General features: G+C 44.3%; 1 protein-coding gene across 2 annotated transcripts in view; it reads right to left on the bottom strand.

The window, feature by feature from the left end:
* Positions 1-1758: 1758 nt before the first annotated feature.
* The window catches only part of LOC121545054 (transcription regulator protein BACH2), a 38903-nt gene continuing 19762 nt past the window's right edge, over positions 1759-20899 (bottom strand). For both annotated transcript variants that reach the window (XM_041855412.1, XM_041855414.1), the window contains exons 2-5: positions 15291-15572; positions 6803-8338; positions 3106-3312; positions 1759-2862 (exon numbers count right to left, since the gene is read on the bottom strand). In XM_041855412.1, the coding sequence (XP_041711346.1) occupies positions 2359-2862; positions 3106-3312; positions 6803-8338; positions 15291-15560 (2517 nt within the window). In that variant the 5' untranslated portion in view covers positions 15561-15572 and the 3' untranslated portion in view covers positions 1759-2358. The remainder of the gene's footprint in view (positions 2863-3105; positions 3313-6802; positions 8339-15290; positions 15573-20899) is intronic.

Here is a 20899-nt window from a genome sequence, read left to right as displayed (position 1 = left end):
GTTAAGTAAGTACTTGGCTTGGGAGTTTTCATTTCTAAGTGCCAATGTCAATGCATTTGGTAGGGATATGTTACCTCTGGGAGGTGCTGAATGGTGCAGTAAGTTTTTTTACTCCCATTTCCCTCTTTAGCTACAGTATGTTGATTCCTGCATTTCTTTCTTTCTTTCTTTCTTTCTTTCTTTCTTTCTTTCTTTCTTTCTTTCTTTCTTTCTTTCTTTCTTTCTTTCTTTCTTTCTTTCTTTCTTAACAGATGCTACTGTGTGTCAAAGGCAAAATAGGAATGTACATTAAAAACATCTATGCAGGGGAAAGAAAGTGAGAAATAAGAACTGAAGGAAACTTTGCATATGAGAGTTAATTCTACTCTCAGCTGTACAGAAGAACTCTTCAGATGTACAATTTATAATGAAATAGCTTTTTACAGAGACATTATTGAACATTCAGAGGAATTCCTGAGTTGAACCTCCCATGATGAGAGCCAGGGAGGGAGCGAGGGAGAGGGAGAGAGAGAGAGAGAGAAATAGATACCCAGCTAGCACATAAAGTTCTGAGAACCATATGTTTCATAGAGCTTGGTGAGAGCGTGGTTGTCCTATGGTTATTTTGCATACAACCTTTACACAACTTTATGGGAATGGTGCAGGATAGATGCTTGGCTTTGGAAGATTCTCAGCATATTTAAGGAATTTGACAAGAAAAGTTTTTTTTTTTGTATCCCTTTTTCGTGGTATCCAATTGGTAGTTACAGTTTTGTCCCATCGCTGCAACTCCCGTATGGACTCGGGACGCGCGTCCTCCGAAACACAACCCAGCCGCATTGCTTCTTGACACAATGCCCGCTTAACCTGGAAGCCAGCCGCACCAATGTGTCGGAGGAAACACTGTACACCTGGCGAGCTTGTCAGCATGCACTGTGCTCGGCCTGCCACAGGAGTCGCTAGTGCGCGATGGGACAAGAATATCCCTGCCGGCCAAACCCTCCCCTAACCTGGACAACGCTGGGCCCAGTCGCGGCCGGCTACGACAGAGCCTGGACTCGAACCAGGATCTCTAGTGGCACAGCTAGCACTGCGATGCAGTGCCTTAGACCACAGCACCACTCAGTAGGCCCCTAAGAAAAGTTATTTTATTGGTATTTCATTACTTTAACAGAACGTTTCCTAAAAATTCAAACATGGTTATATTTCATTTCAATTTTGGTAATGTTCTAGAAACATTCTCCAACTAGTTTGACATTGAGAATGTTCTCAAATTGTTCATAGAACGTTAAGAAACAACGTTCCTCTGTGGGAATTTCAGGACTTCAGCATAATGTCTCCTACAGGTTTCCTCATGGTTCTATTTAAAGTCATGATCTCAAATTGTTCAGAGAACATTAAGAAAACTTTCCATAAAAAATTGGGAAAAGAAGAAAACTTTAGTACCGTTCTAAGAATGTTATTTAAAAACATTTACATTCCGTTCTCAGCATCAACAAAACTCTATCCTCTATCTTGTTAAGTGTGTTCAGGTGTGTTGACCGCACCCACTAATCGGCCACACCTGATCTTAATGAGTGCTTGTTTTCCTTGAAATGTGGTCTGTTTGAATAGACAAAAATTAACAGCTTTGTATGCGTAAAAAACATGGCATGCTAGCTGGTGCAGTGGACTAATTCCATGGATAGAGAAAATAAGCCTATAGGTTTGAATCTCAATGATGCCGTGTCACAATAAAATATAAATGTGTTTGCATGATTAATGTCTAAGGAAATTAATTTCCATGTGTCCTATCTGTGCTTGTAGTTCAAAGAAGTGAACCCAAAATAAGCTAGCAGTGTTATTAAAAGTCTTAATGAAAGTTTTATGGAAGTTATTCAAACACCTCCAAATAACCTATAATTTCCATTCTCAGAGCGTTAATAAAACCTCCCAGGAAAACTTTAAAGGAACCAGAGTAAAACGTTCTCAGAACCTCTCTGCAACCTAAAAATAAATGTTCGCAGAACAGGCAAAAATGTTCCCTTCTGTTCTCAGAACGTTTAACAAACGTTCAGTTTTACCGGTCAGGAAACGTATGGCTTCATTCCCACAACGAATGTGAAACCACAAACATACGTTCCCACAACTTCCAAGGAACTAAATGTGCTGGCTGGGTGGAGAGATAAATAGATAAAGAGAGAGGGGGAAGCTGCCAGTGCTATGTCATAACTGTTTGATACCTGTTTTAACAGTATTGCTGATAAGACAACTGTAGTGTCATCCTTTAAAAAACACAGATAACAAATGTATTTCAAACTTTATACATATCAAGGTAGAGATGTGTGTCATAATAACAATAAAAAAACAAATGGTTGCTAGCTATTCAGTCATTGCTAACTAGGTACAGTCCTGTCTGGGCTGTTCTTCTGTTGTGCATTTCTCAGTCATCTCCTGACAAAAATCCACCGAAACAGTGGGGCTACACACACCCGGAGACGCTCCAGGCTCCAGGGAAGACTCAGGGTCCTCCTGTCCCAGGACAGACACCTCTGTGTCCCCACCGCCCTGCCCCTTCCTAAGCCTCTGCCCAGAGCCAACATCTCTCTCCACAGGGCTTTCAGAGGGGTAGGGTGACTTGGCCAGGCTGCCCTCTGAGGTTGGGGAGCCTGGGTTGGAGGTGAGGTCGATACTGGCCATGATGGAGATGCTGTTGGTGGCAGCGGTGGGATCGTTGGGCTTGTGTGTAGGGTGCAGGGCTTTGGTCTTCTCGGGGTTCCCCTGCACCTCCCTGCATACCTCCTGGGACACAGCTTGGGACAGGTAGGAGAGGTTCTGCCACAGCTCGCCCATACACACCTTCAGCTGGTTCCTCTCACTCAGTAGCTTCTCCTTCTCATGCACCTGCAAGAAAACACACATACAGTACAGTACATGTATGTTATGTGTACACAGAGAATAGACACACAGCTTACACTCATAGAATACAAACATATAGAAAATCCATACATATACAGTGCATAACCAGTATACCAAAACCTGCTCTCAAAATATGAAAACAACGGACAGTCCTACAAATGCTAACAGTAAAGATTCACCTTTTTATTGTATGATAAATAGACCTTCATGTTAAAACAATGTACATACCAGTTTGCGTATCTCCACCTCCAGGTTCTGGATGCAGTCCAGCTTTCTCTTGCGGCAGCGCTGGGCGGCGATGCGGTTCTTACTGCGCCGCCGGATGTCATGGATGAACTCCAGCTGCTCTGAGGTCAGTTTGTGCATCTTTATCATGATCTGGAAGTCATTACGCGGAAGATTGGTGATCTGATCCACCGGGAAGGGAAGTTTGACCTGGCAGACAAATAACAAAATACAAAGAGGAATGCATTTGGGATCTACAGCAGTTTCTATCTTCTCTGGTGTACATACAATACAACTTTTACAGCGAACAACTGAAATTTGTCCTCTGCTCTAATTACTCAACTCCCCAAGATAGCACACATCTCACACACACACACACACACACACACACACACACACACACACACACACACACACAGTTGAAAGGAGCACAGAGTGTACCCACCCAGTCCACTAGGTGACACTGTTATTCTACCAATGGTTGTAGCCTGTACATGGTACTCCACTTACACTACATTACCAAAAGTATGTGGACAGCTCCTCGTCAAACATCTCATTCCAAAATCATGGGCATTAATATGGAGTTGGTCCCCCCTTTGCTGTTATAACAGCCTCCACTCTTCTAGGAAGGCTTTCCACGAGATGTTGGAAGCTTGCTGCAGGGACTTGCTTCCATTCAGCCACAAGACCATTAATGAGGTCGGGCACTGATGTTGGGCGATTAGGCCTGGCTCGCAGTCGGCGTTCCAATTCATCCCAAAGGTGTTTGATGGGGTTGAGGTCAGGGCTCTGTGCAGGCCAGTCAAGTTCTTCCACACCGATCTCGACAAACCATTTCTGTATGGACCTCGCTTTGTGCACAGGGGCATTGTCATGCTGAAACAGGAAAGGGCCTTCCCCAATCTGTTTCTACAAAGTTGGAAGCACAGAATCATCTAGAATGTCATTGTATGCTGTAGCGTTACGATTTCCCTTCACTGGAATTAAGGAGCCTGAACCATGAAAAACAGCCCCAGACCATTATTCGTCCTCCACCAAACTTTACAGTTGACACTATGCATTCGGACTGGTAGCGTTCTCCTGGCATCTGCCAAACCCTGATTCGTCCATCGGACTGCTAGATGGTGAAGCACGATTCATCACTCCAGAGAACGCGTTTCCAGTACTCCAGAGTCCAATGGCGGAGAGCTTTACACCACTCCAGCCGACACTTGGCATTGCGCATGGTGAACTTAGGCTTGTGTGCGGCTGCTTGGCCATGGAAACCCATTTCATGAAGCTCCCAACGAACAGTTATTGTGCTGATGTTGCTTCCAGAGGCAGTTTGGAACTCGGTAGTGAGTGTTGCAACCGAGGACAGACGATTTTTACGCGCTTCAGTACTCAGCGGTCCCGTTCTGTGAGCTTGTGTGGCCTACCACTTCGTAGCTGAGCCGTTGTTGCTCCTAGACTTTTCCAATTCACAATAACATCACTTACAGTTGACCGGGGCAGCTCTAGCAGGTCAGAAATTTGACGAACTGACTTGTTGGAAAGGTGGCATCCTATGACGGTGCCACGTTGAAAGTCACTGAGCTCTTCAGTAAGGCCATTCTACTGTTTACGTCATAAGGAACTCCTCCAACGTAAATAGTTGTCTCCATGATGTTCCCAATTGAAAGTGCTAGCATTCAGTGTTTAATGGGTCAGTATATGCTGTGTGACGTTCTGTCAGGTCTCAGAGAGAGCTGAGGAGAGGCAGAGGACTTAGGGAGTGCTCTGTTTCAGCTGTGACCTTGGGGGAGGGGTCTCTCTCTCTCTCTCAGAGCTGGATAGACATCTATATATAGCCCCTCCACTCACAAGAGTCCCATAACAAGGTTAGGATGACAGAGTGAGCTTCAGACACAGCCGTAAATCCTGTCCTTCTCTCTCTCTTGTTCTGGTTTCCCTTTTTAACTCTGCCTCCCTCTATTCAGTTCATTACTCCGATCTGTGAGTGGGTCAGAACTAAGAAGTAGGCCTCTTCTGTATGAACTGGTGTGTGTGTGTATTATATGGGCCAGGTTCTGGCCCTGGTGCTCTGTCTCCAGGCAGGGGGCTCGCATAGTGGAGTGTCCTAGTTAGGAGTGTCTAAACTGGGGGAGGGTGCCAGATGGTGGAGGGTACCTGGCCACTGTGGATCCTGGGGTGTGTGTGTCTGTTCTGTCTGAGCTAAGTGTGTCAGCGCTGAGAACTGGTATGAGCATATGGACACACACACACACACACACACTCCTCACCTCCCTTTCAGACTTGAGTGAGAAAAATCGCTAAAGCATCAACCCTCATTATGAACAGAATTTCATTTTATTAACCTACTTACACTATTTAAAAAATGAAACCTCTACGGAGCTATGTGACTGAGCGTTATTTCAATTTCCTTCCGTTCATCTAAAAAACCAGTGCCTAGAAAGTTGAATGATTCTAGCCCTGTTTGTGTAGTTTCAGCAGACATTCATTGTATTACATAAATCTCTTTCCCACACACACCCGTTCCACCAGCCTCTGACTGACTGACTCATCATTGGTCCTGAAATAGGGACTTGAATCAAACGAGGACGCTGATACATATGAGTTAATAGAAGAAGCTGCTGATTGTGTGTGTATCTCAGAGAGCAGCTGAATGACAGGCTTCAGCCCACAGTGCAGCACAGGAGGAATCATCACATTTCTCTCCACACAGCAACACGAGAGACTGAGTGTGAGCTTAAACATTGCCATGGCAACTCCTGTGGTTCTCTTGAAGTCAAGGCAGTGTGTGAAATCAAGGTCTTATCCTCAAGAGGCTATGTGGATGGATTTTGTGTATCAGTATGGATGGTGTGTATCAGTATGGATGGTGTGTATCAGTATGGATGGTGTGTATCAGTATGGATGGTGTGTATCAGTATGGATGGTGTGTATCAGTATGGATGGTGTGTATCAGTATGGATGGCGTGTGTCAGTATGGATGGTGTGTATCAGTATGGATGGTGTGTATCAGTATGGATGGCGTGTGTATGGATGGGCCACGACTATAGCTTTAGAGATGAATAGCATCCATTACACTCTATCAAACAGTAATCTCACAGATGACTAGTACTGTTCTAAACTCTCCAGGCTCTTCTTCCCCAGAACAATGGTTGTCATACCACTATAAAGTCCATTCATTTACCTGTGTCTCTCTGTCGCTTTCTGTGTCTTTTGTCTCCACCACTGCATTTATAGCAGTTCATAAAGAGGAGTGATCGTAGCAATTTGTACAGAAATGTTGCCCTTTTGGTTTAAAGAAGTATATCAACCATCAGAACATAATTACCACAACATACCGTCTTAGAAAAAAGGTGCTATCTAGAACCTTAAAGGGTTCTTTGGCTGTCCACATAGGAGAACCGTTTGAAGAACCCTTTTGGGTTCCATGTAGAACCTTTTCTACAGAGGGTTCTACATGGAACCCAAAATGGTTCTACCTGGAACCAAAATTGGTACTACCTGGAACCAAAACGGGTTCTCCTATGTGGCCAGCCGAATAACCCTTTTGGAACCCTTTTTTGTAAAGGTGTAGTTCATCATTTCAGCCATAACACTAACCTTGTGGTCTCTCTCTGACAGATAGTAATATCTTGTCAGAGCAAACCTATTTCGAAACCCATCGCACAGATCGCATTTGTAATATAGAGTGTAGATAAAGTATTCTGACCTCAGGACCTGGCTCTCTGGCAGGGCCGGACTCACTGTCTCCCTCTGAGAAGGATCCAGATTCATCACTGGAGTTGGCCCCGTACGAGCGTTCACACTTGATCTTGGTGCGGCCCTGAGAGAAGATGGCTTCCCCCACTACCATCCCACCGCGCTCCCTCTGCTCCACCACCAGGCCAGAGCCCGACACAGAGCATGGGGAGGAGGAGAAGTCAAACTGGGGCATGTTGGAGGGCGAGTCCCCGCTGCCCCCGTCCTCCATGTAGGAGAAAGATGAGCAGGAGCTGGAGGTTCGTGTGTGGGGCTCGCATGGAGGGGAGCGGGGGGAAATCTTTATTGGCAGAGGGCAGCTGGTGGTGGGCAGGGGGTCCTGGTGGGCCGTGGTGAGGATGGTGGAGGGTAGGGGAGAGTAAGTCTGGCGGGAGGGGAGGGACTTACTAACACCTGTCCACAGGGATTTCGAGGTGATCTCCAACAGATCTTTTTCCAGAGACTTCCGGTCGGAGTAGGATTGAGACGGTGTTCCCAGGCGGTCGCACGCTCCGGAGGAGAAGATGACACTGCTGCGGCGATCCAACTCTACTTCCTGTTTGCTGACTCCATCTGATGGGAGGGGTTTCATGGTCACGCCCTCCATGTCTCCGACAGATGAACCCACTGTCCCTGCAGACACCGCCCTGAGGTCCCTTCCACCCTCCCCTTGAAATGCCCCCCTGTCCCTATCCCTGTTATGGGCTAATGAGAGTCTGTTGGTCAGTAGCTGCTGGGTGAGAGGAGTGGTAGGTAGAGTTATGGCTGGGTTGCTGAGATCCAGGAGGCCCCTCTGGAGGTAGGAGCTCAGGCAGGATGGAGAGCCTCTGCTGGGGGGACGCTCTGAGGGCTCCGGCCCCCCCTCCAGCTCCATCTCCAGGACATCCTGGCTATCCTCTGACAGTCCTGGGGGACTATCCTCTCCCTCACCCCAGGAGCGGGGCTCCTCTTTGATTCTGGAGGGGGAGAGGGGGTGAGGTTGTCCCCCTTGGCGGGTGCTGCTGGTCTCTGAGAAAGGGCCTGGGGAGGCTGAGGTATGGCAGTGTGACAAGGCGGCTGAGGTGACACTGTCATCGTCGTCATTCTCTCCGCTGTGCTTGGCGCAGGCCCGCTGGTACTTCCTGTATTTGGGGCATCGTGGGAGGTCAGAGGTCAGGCTGCTGGTGAGGGACGTGATGGTCGAGTGATTGGGCCGCCGCCTCGTCGCCGAGGATGACGTCACCCTGGGGTTCTCCGACGACGCGGAACCACCACCACCGTCCTCCTCCGTGATGAGGTCATCTGTGTTCACTGACGGCGGCAGCTCCTTGCGGCAGAGAAGGCCATTGTTGTGATCAGTGGTGTCGCTGTGCAGCTGGGCCTGCAGGAAGCGGAAGCAGGAGTCCTCTAGGTTGTGAACGCCCAGGAAGTCAGCACAGCGGATCACCTCATGGATGTTCTCTCTGCTCAGAACCAGCTTGGCTGTGTAGGCAAACTGTAGCAGCGGGGCAAACCCCCTGGCTGTGACCTGGTGAGGAAAGGAGGAAATGCAGTGTTAGCATCTATTGTGTTGTTATTGGTCCTGGGGATTTTGCGTGGGGAGAAAGCAGCTGCTTACACTGCTTACACACAGGCAAACAAACCCTGCAGTGTGGACTACCCATTCATGTTTTATTTTGCCATTTTAACAAACAATTGAGAGAGGGAGAGAGAGAGAGAGAGAGAGAGAGAGAGAGAGAGAGAGAGAGAGAGAGAGAGAGAGAGAGAGAGAGAGAGAGAGAGAGAGAGAGAGAGAGAGAGAGAGAGAGAGAGAGGGAGGAGAGAGAGAGGGGGAGAGAGAGGGGGAGAGAGAGAGAGAGAGAGAGAGAGAGAGAGAGAGAGAACAAATGAACTGGAGCACATCACCTCCACACCTCCCCACTACCCCACCATCATCCCAATAAGTACCTGGGGGCTCGTCCGTCTCTCCCTCCCTTGTCGTCTTCTCCCCCTTCAGCTCGCCATCTCTCCCCTCCTCTTTAGCCTCCTAGCACCTTCCTCTTCCCCTCCTTTTCCCCCTCCTAGCCCCCCTATCCTCTCCTGTCCCTCATCATCTCTCCTGTTCTCTCTCATAGTGGCTGATAGGCAGCAGGCCTGGTGTGTGTGTGTGTGCATGCAGCGTGTGCGTGCCTGTGTATGTGTGTGTGTCTGAGTGTGCCTTTGTGTGTCTGTGTGTGTGTGTATGTGCCTGTTTATGTATGTGTGTGTGCCTGTGCATGTGTGTGCTGAGTGTTCTGAGGCTCTATTTTCAGCTAGCATCAGCAGCTGCCTCCTGTGCCTGCAGAAGCATGTCTTTATGAACACACAGAAACATGTCTTTATGAACACACAGAAGCATGTCTTTATGAACACACAGAAACATGTCTTTATGAACACACAGAAACATGTCTTTATGAACACACAGAAGCATGTCTTTATGAACACACAGAAACATGTCTTTATGAACACACAGAAGCATGTCTTTATGAACACATTGAAGCATGTCTTTATGAACACACAGAAGCATGTCTTTATGAACACACAGAAGCATGTCTTTATGAACACACAGAAGCATGTCTTTATGAACACACAGAAGCATGTCTTTATGAACACACAGAAGCATGTCTTTATGAACACATTGAAGCATGTCTTTATGAACACACAGAAGCATGTCTTTATGAACACACAGAAGCATGTCTTTATGAACACACAGAAGCATGTCTTTATGAACACATTGAAGCATGTCTTTATGAACACACAGAAGCATGTCTTTATGAACACACAGAAGCATGTCTTTATGAACACACAGAAACATGTCTTTATGAACACACAGAAGCATGTCTTTATGAACACACAGAAGCCAGACGAGCCTCCTTTAATGTTACTACCAGCCTTCCTAATGAATGCAGGGAAGGAAAGAGAGGGAAAACAGAATGAGAGACAACATAGAGAGAGAGAGAGAGAGAGAGAGAGAGAGGAAGAGATAGAGAGAGACACTACAAAGCAAAAAGGAGGCAAGCGAAAGGATGGATAGAGAGAAAATTAGTGTGAGTGAGAAAAATAGAAAATTCACACTACAAAGGATAAAGGAGGTGAGAGAGGAAGAGGGAGAGGGAGAGAGAGGATGTCTGGCGAGAAAGAGAAGAGAGAGATGTGGAAAAGAAGCCATTCAGTCGCTTGAACTCAGCTAGTGAGCACACGATGTCTGGCCGACCTCGCGGTTGTCCATGAGGAACCAAAGTATATATAAATTAACTCCAATAATAATAATAATAGTCCAATAATTGCACTATTTCACAACCTGCATTGAAACATGTGCATAAGTTGGGGATATGGTTTGGAGTATGCAAGTACAAAGTGCACATGTGCACTTTGTACTTGCATAAAAAGTAATTTCCTCTCAATCTTAAATAGACATGCCCCATTCAAAAAATACAGAACTAAGAACAGATATAGCCCCTGGTTCTCCTCAGACTTGACTGCCCTTGACCAGCACAAAAACATCCTGTGGCGTACTGCATTAGCATCAAATAGCCCCCGCGATATGCAACTTTTCAGGGAAGTTAGGAACCAATACACACAAGCAGTTAGGAAAGCAAAGGCTAACTTTTTCAAACAGAAATTTGCATCCTGTAGCACTAACTCCAAAAAGTTTTGGGACACTGTAAAGTCCATGGAAAATAAGAGCACTTCCTCCCAGCTGCCCACTGCACTGAGGCTAGGAAACACTATCACCACCGATAAATCTACAATAATCGAGAATTTCAACAAGCATTTTGCTACGGCTGGCCATGCTTTCCACCTGGCTACCACTACCCCGGCCACCAGCTCTGCACCCTCCACTGCAACTTGCCCATGCCCCCCCCGCTTCTCCTTCACACAAATCCAGACAGCTGATGTTCTAAAAGAGCTGCAAAATCTGGACCCCTACAAATCATCTGGGCTAGACAATCTGGACCCTTTCTTTCTAAAACTAGTCGCGAAATTGTCGCAACCCCTATTACTAGCCTGTTCAACCTCTCTTTCGTAACGTCTGAGATCCCCAGAGACTGGAAAGCTGCCGCGGTCATCCCCCTCTTCAAAGGGGGTGACACTCTAGACCCAAACTGTTACAGACCCATATCCATCCTGCCCTGCCTTTCAAAAGTTTTTGAAAGCCAAGTCAACAAACAGATCACCGACCATTTCGAATCCCACCGTACCTTCTCCGCTATGCAATCCGGTTTCCGAGCTGGTCATGGGTGCACTTCAGCCACGCTCAAGGTCCTAAACGATATTATAACCGCGATCGATAATAGACAGTACTGTGCAGCCGTTTTCATTGACCTGGCCAAGGCTTTCGACTCTGTCAACCACCGCATTCTTATTGGCAGACTAAATAGCCTTGGTTTCTCAAATGACTGCCTCGCCTGGTTCACCAACTACTTCTCAGATAGAGTTCAATGTGTCAAATCGGAGGGCCTGTTGTCTGGACCTATGGCAGTCTCTATGGGGGTGCCACAGGGTTCAATTCTTGGGCCAACTCTTTTCTCTGTGTATATCAATGACGTCGCTCTTGCTGCTGGTGACTCTCAGATCCACCTCTACGCAGACGACACCATTTTGTATACATCTGGCCCTTCATTGGACACTGTGTTAACAAACCTCCAAACGAGCTTCAATTCCATACAACACTCCTTCAGTAGCCTCCAACTGCTCTTAAACACTAGTAAAACTAAATGCATGCTCTTCAACCGAACGCTGCTTGCACCCGCCCACCCGACTAGAATCACTACTCTAGACGGGTCTGACCTAGAGTATGTGGACAACTACAAATATCTAGGTGTCTGGTTAGACTGTAAACTCTCCTTCCAGACTCACATTAAGAATCTCCAATCCAAAGTTAAATCTAGAATCGGTTTCCTATTTCGCAACAAAGCCTCCTTCACTCATGCTGCCAAACATGCCCTCGTAAAACTGACTATCCTACCGATCCTTGACTTCGGCGATGTCATTTACAAAATAGCCTCCAACACTCTACTCAGCAAATTGGATGTTGTCTATCACAGTGCCATCCGTTTTGTCTCCAAAGCCCCATATAATACCCACCACTGTGACCTGTACGCTCTTGTTGGCTGGTCCTCACTACATATTCGTCGCCAAACCCACTGGCTCCAGGCCATCTATAAATCACTGCTAGGCAAATCCCCGCCTTATCTTAGCTCATTGGTCACCATAGCAACACCCACCCGTAGTCTGCGCTCCAGCGGGTATATCTCACTGGTCATCCCCAAAGCCAACACCTCCTTTGGCCGCAATTCCTTCCAGTTCTCTGCTGCCAATGACTGGAACAAATTGCAAAAATCTCTGAAGCTGGAGACACTTATCTCCTTCACTAACTTTAAGCATCAGTTGTCAGAGCACCTTACCGATCACTGCACCTGTACACAGCCCATCTGAAATTAGCCCGCCCAACTACCTCATCCCTATATTGTTATTTATTTTGCTCATTTGTACCCCAGTATCTCTATTTGCACATCATCTCTTGCACATCATTCCAGTGTTAATACTAAATTGTAATTATTTTGCACTATAGCCTATTTTATTGCCTTACCTCCATAACTTGCTAAATTTGCACACTGTATATTATATGTATTTCTGTTGTATTTTTGACTTTGTTTTGTTTTACCCCATATGTAACTCTGTGTTGTTGTTTTTTATTGCACTGCTTTGCTTAATCTTGGCCAGGTCGCAGTTGTAAATGAGAACTTGTTCTCAACTGGTTTACCTGGTTAAATAAAGGTGAAATAAAAAAAAATAAAAAAAACACAAGTGGGCAGTCGATAATAATCCCTAACTCAATCTTCCTGGGCCCGTACAACGGGAAGATCTCCTACCCTGGACAGACCCCTCGGTGTTACATCTGCCAGGGGCTGGATCACCAGGTCAAGGATTGCCCAGAAGTGTTGGAGATGTGGAGACCTTGGACACAAATCCAGTGACTGTGAGTCTCCAAGCAAGTGTGCAAAAGAGGGCACAACTTCTTCAAGTGTCCCCAGTCTTATTTTTACATTTTAGTCATTTAGCAGACGCTCTTATCCAGAGCGACTTACAGTTAGGGAGTGCATACATTTTTCATACTGGCCCCCCGTGGGAAACGAACCCACAACCCTGACGTTGCAAGCGCCATGCTCTACCAACTGAGCTACAGGAGGCTATGCCTACAAAGAGAGGACTTGTCCCCAATCCAGCCCAGGGGAAGTGCCGGAAGAGGAGAGAGAGCGAGAGACAGAGCCACCGACCCCGACAGTGAGTTCCATCCCCCGTGCCACGACAGAGCGCGGGGTCAAACCTACAGGTCCAAGCGCAGCTTAGCGGCAGATGCTAGTGAATGAGAGAGAAGCAGAGGGAGCTGAATCCAAAAGTTAGGGCGACCAGATCTCAGAGGAAGGTGTAGATGAGAGTATCCAATCCTCCATCCTCCAGGTCCAGCTGCAGTGAGGAAGAAGAGTCCTTTGAGGACACGAGCGAGTCAGACTTCAGTATTAATTCCCCTACCCCCAAAAGAGAGAGATGACAATGAATCCCTTCCCCCCTGCCCCCATTCCCCGCCAGAGTTAGTTCCCCCCACCACTCAAGCAGGTGGATTGAAACGCCGTTCACACTTCCCAATCCAAAGCAAAGTTCAAAAGAAAGATGACAAACCAAGTAAATAATCGAAAAGAATAACAGACTTTGCAGACATCAATTATTTGATTTTGGACTGCTACTTTACAGGAATGAAAATAAGAGTGATAAATGTATACACAGCATCTGATGCAAATAAGAACAAAATATTATTTATGAAACTAGGGGCTATTTATGTGTGAGATATTCAGTAATTACATGTAGGGATTTTAATACTGTGACGGAACCTAATGATGGGGTATCAATATTCGTTATTTATTTGGTAGGCTGCTATTCTACTTGAAATAAAATCATGGGAGGTGCCAGAGTTAGGAATAGTGTGTGTTGAGCGTTTGTTTGTGTGTTGTGTGTGCACATGTTAATTTGCATGTGTGCATACATGGACCTGTGTGTCAACATTTTGATTGTATAACTTAATTAGCCCTTTTTTTCTTCAAAACAATTACCAGTGTGTGCTGTAGTGGAATTGTTTTGTCAAAAGTAAATAGTGTCCTATGCCTAATTGTCATGATGATGAGAATTTAGAACACCTTTTAGTGAAATACTACAGAAGTAAAGAAATATGGGATCTGATGAGAATTATCGGGTTTGATGTATGTATAAATCCCAAGTCTGTCTTTCACAGTGTCTTCGATACTTACATGGATGACATTACTAAAGAGGTATGGTGGACAATATTATGCATTGACATTACTAAACAAATATTGTGGACAATAATACGCATTATGAACAGTAAAATGTGGAAGACAAGATGTCTATAAGACTATAAAACAACATTTTTGTTCAAACACTATTTATTTATTTTACAAACCAAAATGAAACTGAAAACAAGAAGAAAAAAAACTTTTATGGAAACTATTAAATCTGTAAATCATGTTATGTAATTATGAACTTAAATGTATTGATGTGAAAGTTGATTTGTATTTATGTGAATTATTTATGATTGTAAAATGTTAAAAACTTAAATATATATATATATATTTTTTAAACAAACAAAAAATGAAATAAGCCATGCTTTCTAGTCACTAGAGGATGGATTTTGACCTGTGAAGTGGTTCAGGCATTGATAGTGATTACTATATGAGGTAGAGTCAAAGAGAATCAAATTGACAGATCTAGGACATTATATGCTAATGGCAGCCACTGGGATGTGGGCCGGGGCTGTTCCGACCGCGATTAGATATAGCAGTCGGAAACGGCGGAAATATAACGTATCACTGATTCTGAAAATTCACACAGGGTTTTCAGGAATCCTGCCAACACTAGGTAAACAAGCTATTGGAATGTTTCAGTGTGACAACTGAGCAAGCTACCCGGCCGCCTCCCTCTCTCTAGCTCTCTCTCTCTAGCTCTCTCTCTCTAGCTCTCTCTCTCTCTAGCTCTCCCTCTCTCTAGCTCTCTCTCTCTAGCTCTCCCTCTGTCTAGCTCTCCCTCTCTCTCTCTGACTCACACAGACACAAAAGATAATGAATTTTGAGGACTCAATAAGATTCTCTCTCTCTCTCTCTCTCTCTCTCTCTCTCTCTCTCTCTCTCTCTCTCTCTCTCTCTCTCTCTCTCTCTCTCTCTCTCTCTGACTGACACATCCTATTTACCACACTATGGCAGGTATCTGAATGTAATGGAAGGGCTGTGTAATAAGGTATCTGAATGTAATGGAAGGGCTGTGTAATAATACATCATAACAGTATAAAACGGCCACGCCCAGGGGTGCATAAAGTCTGTCAAGTCAAGTTATTAGCGCTTTCTAAGGGTTTTATACATACATATACATGTACATGATTGGTCATTACCCACCTTGTCAGACAGGCTGATGATTGGCTCCTGCTCGGGGTGTGTGTGTCCCAGCAGCACCTGTAGGAAGTATCTGCTGCTGGCTGCCAGGACGGCCCTGTGGGCCCTGATCTCCGTCCCCTCCACCACCACCGTCACATCACACAGGATGTCCTGCCGCCGCTGGTCCTCCAGACTCAGCAGCACGTTGGCACAGTGCACCGTCGACTCATACACGTACATGGGCGCGTCCCCGGACCTGACGTGGGCATGGGCCCTCTCATCTGCAGACATCCTGCTCCCGTCCTGCAGAACACACACACACAGACAAGACGTTAGTTGGATACACAGTCAATGGACCCAAAGGATGCAAAGGACCTAATTGCTTGGAGGTTTATTTTTTCTTTACTTTTTTTTTACAAATATGGAGAAAAGAAAACGCTGTCTCTTTCCTCCATACACGTACAAACGTGCCCACATGTATGCACGCACAAGCGCACAAAATGGTATTCTGTTGGAGTGTTCAGTTAGACAGGGGACATACCACAGTAATGACATACCAAAAAATATGTTTTTATCACCTCTTCGCCACTAGCTTCAACAGAGAATCCTAGATTCAACACCTCTGCAAGACAACCTGACATACATCCCCTGATCATTTCCTAATAGGATACACATGTAGTCTCTGGACCGTCTCTCTTGACCCACATTCATAGCTCAGACGTTCATGGAGATTTGGAAGCAGGCTTGTGAGATTACTAGCCTACAGCACAAACAGCATTATCTTGTTGTGCTGATACCTAGAAAAGGACAACGATGACATTAGTTAAGGGCTCTAGCGCACTACAGACAACAATGATTAAGCGTTAATTGTTTCTTTTTTTTAGAGCACATTGGAAATCATATGATGTGACAATAGAAGCATCGAAAATAAATATATTATGTGCAGGAAGTCTAAGGTAGTGTCACTCAATATGGTTCCACATTGATTCAAAGCGGTTCAATGCAGAGGCATTTCATTGTGCTCATCTCAACACTGGAGCACTTAAAGCTCCTGTAGCTTACAGACAGCTGAGGCTGCAGTCTGTCTATCTGAGCCCAGGAGTGTGTGATGTGTGTGTGTGTGTGTGTGTGTGTGTGTTTGTGTGTGTGTGTAAGTGTGTGTGCACTCGTGTGTGTGTGTGTGTGTGTGTGTGTGTGTGTGTGTGTGTGTGTGTGTGTGTGTGTGTGTGTGTGTGTGGACTCATCAGGCTTGGAGGGGTTTATTTCTGCTGAGTCACGGTGTTTTAATGTGCAAAGCCTGGAGCCAGGGGCCTGCTGCAGAGGAACAGACTCCAGGGGGGAATCTTCTCAGAATTCTAAATCATCTACTATTTGCCCTCAGGTTACCTTTATGACTAGGGGAGAAAAGGCTCACAGTAGCATCATAATATTCCCTTTCTTTGTATCTCAATAAATAAACTGTGATGCTTGCAAATATTATTAATAAGCCACTTTGGTGTCCCTCTCCTCATAATATTTTAGGTATTACAGAACTAAGTTGAATGCACCAATTTGTAAGTCGCTCTGGATAAGAGCGTCTGCTAAATGACTTAAATGTAAATGTAAAAATATATATTTCAGCATTGATATTTTTCCCGTTGTCAACATACTGTATTTGACTAGTACTATTACAGTAATACACCTGATGCCATTATTTAGTCTTGATTGAACAGATTGATTGCTCTAGTCCATAGATTATTTCATTCGTGGTCTCTGTGAGCTAAGCAGCCCAGCAGTAGAACAGAACAATTGTCTCTTTATCAGTTTGATAAATGAAGAGGACAAAACGTTTGGACAAAACCACAAATCAGCCACAGACAAAGAGCTTGTTTCCTTTCCATTACCTATTGAATCTTCTACACATTCTGTCTCTCTCTGCTCATTTACAGGACAACCACAAACTTCCCTCATTATCTTTAATACACTGATATATCAATGGAAATTTGCCATAACTTCAAAACAGTGACAATACCTTTACAATACCTTTGTGAATTAGAGTAGCTATCAATCTTATGTTTGACACTTGATCTTAGAAGTCGAATTCATTAACTCACCACAAACACCGGATGAATATTTAAAAAAAAAGTATGTTTCTGTAAACAAGCCATTGCAGGTTGTTTCATCATGTTGTCTGCTGTGTGTAGATGACATATTTCAACATCATATTTGTCTGCCAGACAGACAGCTTCTAGACAGACAGGCAGCAAACTGTATAATCATTACTCCAGGCTTCTGGGAGTCTAACTGTTAATACTTAATGAGATCCAGGGGAGGAGAGCGTATCCCCCTCCTCACCCCCTCCTTCTCATCCGATCTCGTTCCACTCCCAGCATGTCACAGTTCTGGGATCATATTGGAGGTAATTGAGCTTTGGCTGGTTCAGACTGAGGGTAGAGCTAGTTGGGTGAAATAAATAGGGTGTGAATTGAGGTTGGCAGGGTATACACAGTACATAAAGTGTTGTAGGATTGTTTTGCCTTGGTGTGCCTGTAGGTGACTGTATTGTAATAGGCTACAGTGTACACTGAGGTTGCAAAATCAAACATCAACTTAGAGATAAATATCAATCGTCATTTTTAAAGTACAACAGACTGACAAACCGGAAGATAATTCGTCTTTCAGATGATGTGAGAAATAATAAGCTGGTGATACAACACTATTATTATGAGCAACAACTCAGTGAGGAACTGTGTGTGTGTGTGACATCACAAAGGCAATAAACAAACACATTAAACAAAGGGCACAGTGGGAGGGTCCCCCCAAGTCCCCTTTGTAGATGACTTATGAAGCTGTTTCAGCAACAACAATCAATAATTAAATATTGAACAGCTCCTCTGGGCCTCACTGTCTCTGCCTTCGGTTCAAATGAACAAGCTCAGCACTAAATAGCACAGCTGTGATAGCCGCTTAGCTAACTTTATTGTTGAAGTATAAAAACATGAGTTACCAAACCCGTTCACAGTGTTGGTTAACTCTTAATTTTCCTCGGGAGTCCACCGAATTAGGCAAATCCGCTTTTAGTTTTAATGCACCTCACTGCTGGAACAATTTACAAAACTCTTTACAATTGGATGAATTGATAAAGTATTGACTGAGATCCTTGTAGCTGAGGAATGTAATTGTTTTTCTTAAATGTTGTGTTGTGCTGTATTTTATAAATAAAATTGTACATTGTATTGATCGCTGTTTTGTTTCATATCGTAGTTTTGATTGTTACGTTACTGTGATCAGGGCACCCTTGTGAATGAGACCCTGGTCTCAATGGGTTAGCCTCGGAAGCTCAACTCAAAGGAATGCCACATAGATCCACATCATCTTCCATAGTTAGGGTTGCAAAGGGAGGGTATATTACTGGAAACTTTCTACGTTTACTAGTAAACTACCAGAGCTTTGGTATCTTTCATGGATTTTATGTAATCTTTCACAAGACATTTACTGGCCCTTTTGGGTACTTCAGATTATTACAGGTGTCTGTAATTAACTCTGGCCCTCTCTGTGGCCTTATCACATGAAATGATTAAATAAGATAATTTTTTAAATAAAAAATGTAATGACAAAGCTGTAAAACATTATCCTAAATATAAACCATTAACTTAGTGAATACCATTGGTGTTTAAATGAGTGTTTCAGCATGAAATATCCTTTATATTTTTTTTACACACTTTTATTTATTTGACTATGTCAATATGTATTTGTTGTCAATGTTTTGGCATCAAACTGGTGGGAGTTGTGAAAAGAGTCAATAGTTGGAAGAGTTGCAAAGTTCATTGAAAATAATACCATTGTTGATTAGATGCTATTTTCTCTTGAACCATTTGGTCTATCTACTAGAAACTCATGGACAATATGGACACTGATATAAAAAATGAATACTATATATTAATATATATTTTAAAAGTTATTCAAGTATAAATTACCAAAGTTACGATAGATTGCCATAGATTTTCTGTTAATTACCAAAATTACTGAAGATTCCATTAACTTTGGTAAATTACCGGTAGCTTTGCAACCCTACCCATAATACCAAATCTAAAGAAATAAAAACGACACCAGTTTTTACAGTGCAATTATTTTTCTAGGATAACTTACAAAACAAAAAATGTTGATTATCTAGTATCCCTTTTTCAACCTGGAGTTTCCACAGGGAATGCACATAAACCTTTGAGTAATTTAGTGCAATATTATAACACGGCATTCGTAGTTTAAAGTGAGGCTAGCCTATATTTAATCCATCTGCATCTATCAAAACACCCACACATCCAAGGCTGCCCCCTGAGTGAGAAGAAGGAAGAAAACAACCTCATGGCCATCGGCAGATCTGATCGAAAGTAAACCAGCAGTATTATCAGCAACTAGCTCTAAATTATTTATCACAGAGCACAGAGAGTGGGGCCCCAGTCTTCCTCTGGGCTGGCAGAGAAATATGAATTAACAAACAGTAATAATTCAGGGCTACCCACTTGAAGGCCGATGTTGGTGGTGGTGTACACTATACAGAACTGACAACTGCTATGCCCTACATCCCTCCACCCTGTGTTCTTCCTGCCCTGATTATGTCTTATTTTCAACTCACGACAATGTGTGTGTGCATGTGTGTGGTGTGTGTCCATTGGGAGTGTGTGTGAGAGAGAATAAGAAAAGGAGGGTGATGAAAGTGGGTTTTATGTGAGGTGATCTCGACCAAAACACACATAGCCCAGCTCGACGGCTATGTGTGAAATCAATGTCTGACTTCTTTCTTCCAACACATATTGGGGAAGAAATCGAACACATTTGTTTTTATAATTAGTCATCAAAAGGGGCATTAGGTTGGATGAAACATCATAAAACCAGTGGCATTGAGAAAGCAAAAGGAGTTGGGCAACAGGGTCCATTACCAGGGGCCGGAAATGCACCAGTGACATCATCATCTGCGTTTAACAAAACCTCTGTTCCAGAATCAGGGTTAGGAGATTTCACTTTCAGAGGGTCAGTGAAACCCATGATATAATGTCATCTGAGGTCATAACTAACACTGTTTGTGCAAGTCTCAATCTTCTTTAATGCTATAAGTCACCCAGGCATTGTCAAGTGAAATTGGATTTACTGCAAACAAGCTCCACACTGGCCCTCCAGACAGGAAAATTGCATATTCAAGGGTTACTCGAGACGCAACTGAAGGGCGAGTCGACCTGTGCACGGCCAGCTTGTTTAATAAAGGGCCTGATTAATTTCAGATGGACTAGGTTAGAGCATACATCATCTGAAATGCATTCATCATGGAGAGGAGAGATCCTTTATTATGAGTAGGTCATGATTTAACTACAGAATAGAGAGAAAGAACCAGCGAGACATAAGGAAAAATAGGGAGACTGTGTGTGTGTGTGTGTATGTAGTAGTAGTAGTAGTAGTAGTAGTAGTAGTAGTAGTAGTAGTGGTGTAAGTTACAATCTACTCCCCTCTAGACGGACGCTGACATGATACAGTGGCTCCCATCTCTGGCCATTGACTATCAATACTCACTTCCCCCTTGTTCTCTACTTCAGCACACAGACATGCACACGCACACATTTTCAGAGGGAAAGTCATGCACAAACAATAGACCCACAATG

The sequence above is a fragment of the Coregonus clupeaformis genome, chromosome 29 (genome assembly GCF_020615455.1).
Source record: "Coregonus clupeaformis isolate EN_2021a chromosome 29, ASM2061545v1, whole genome shotgun sequence".
Classification (NCBI taxonomy): Eukaryota; Metazoa; Chordata; class Actinopteri; order Salmoniformes; family Salmonidae; genus Coregonus; species Coregonus clupeaformis.
The sequence above is the reverse complement of the archived record's forward strand: the minus strand, read 5'-3'. Positions and strand labels throughout refer to the sequence as shown.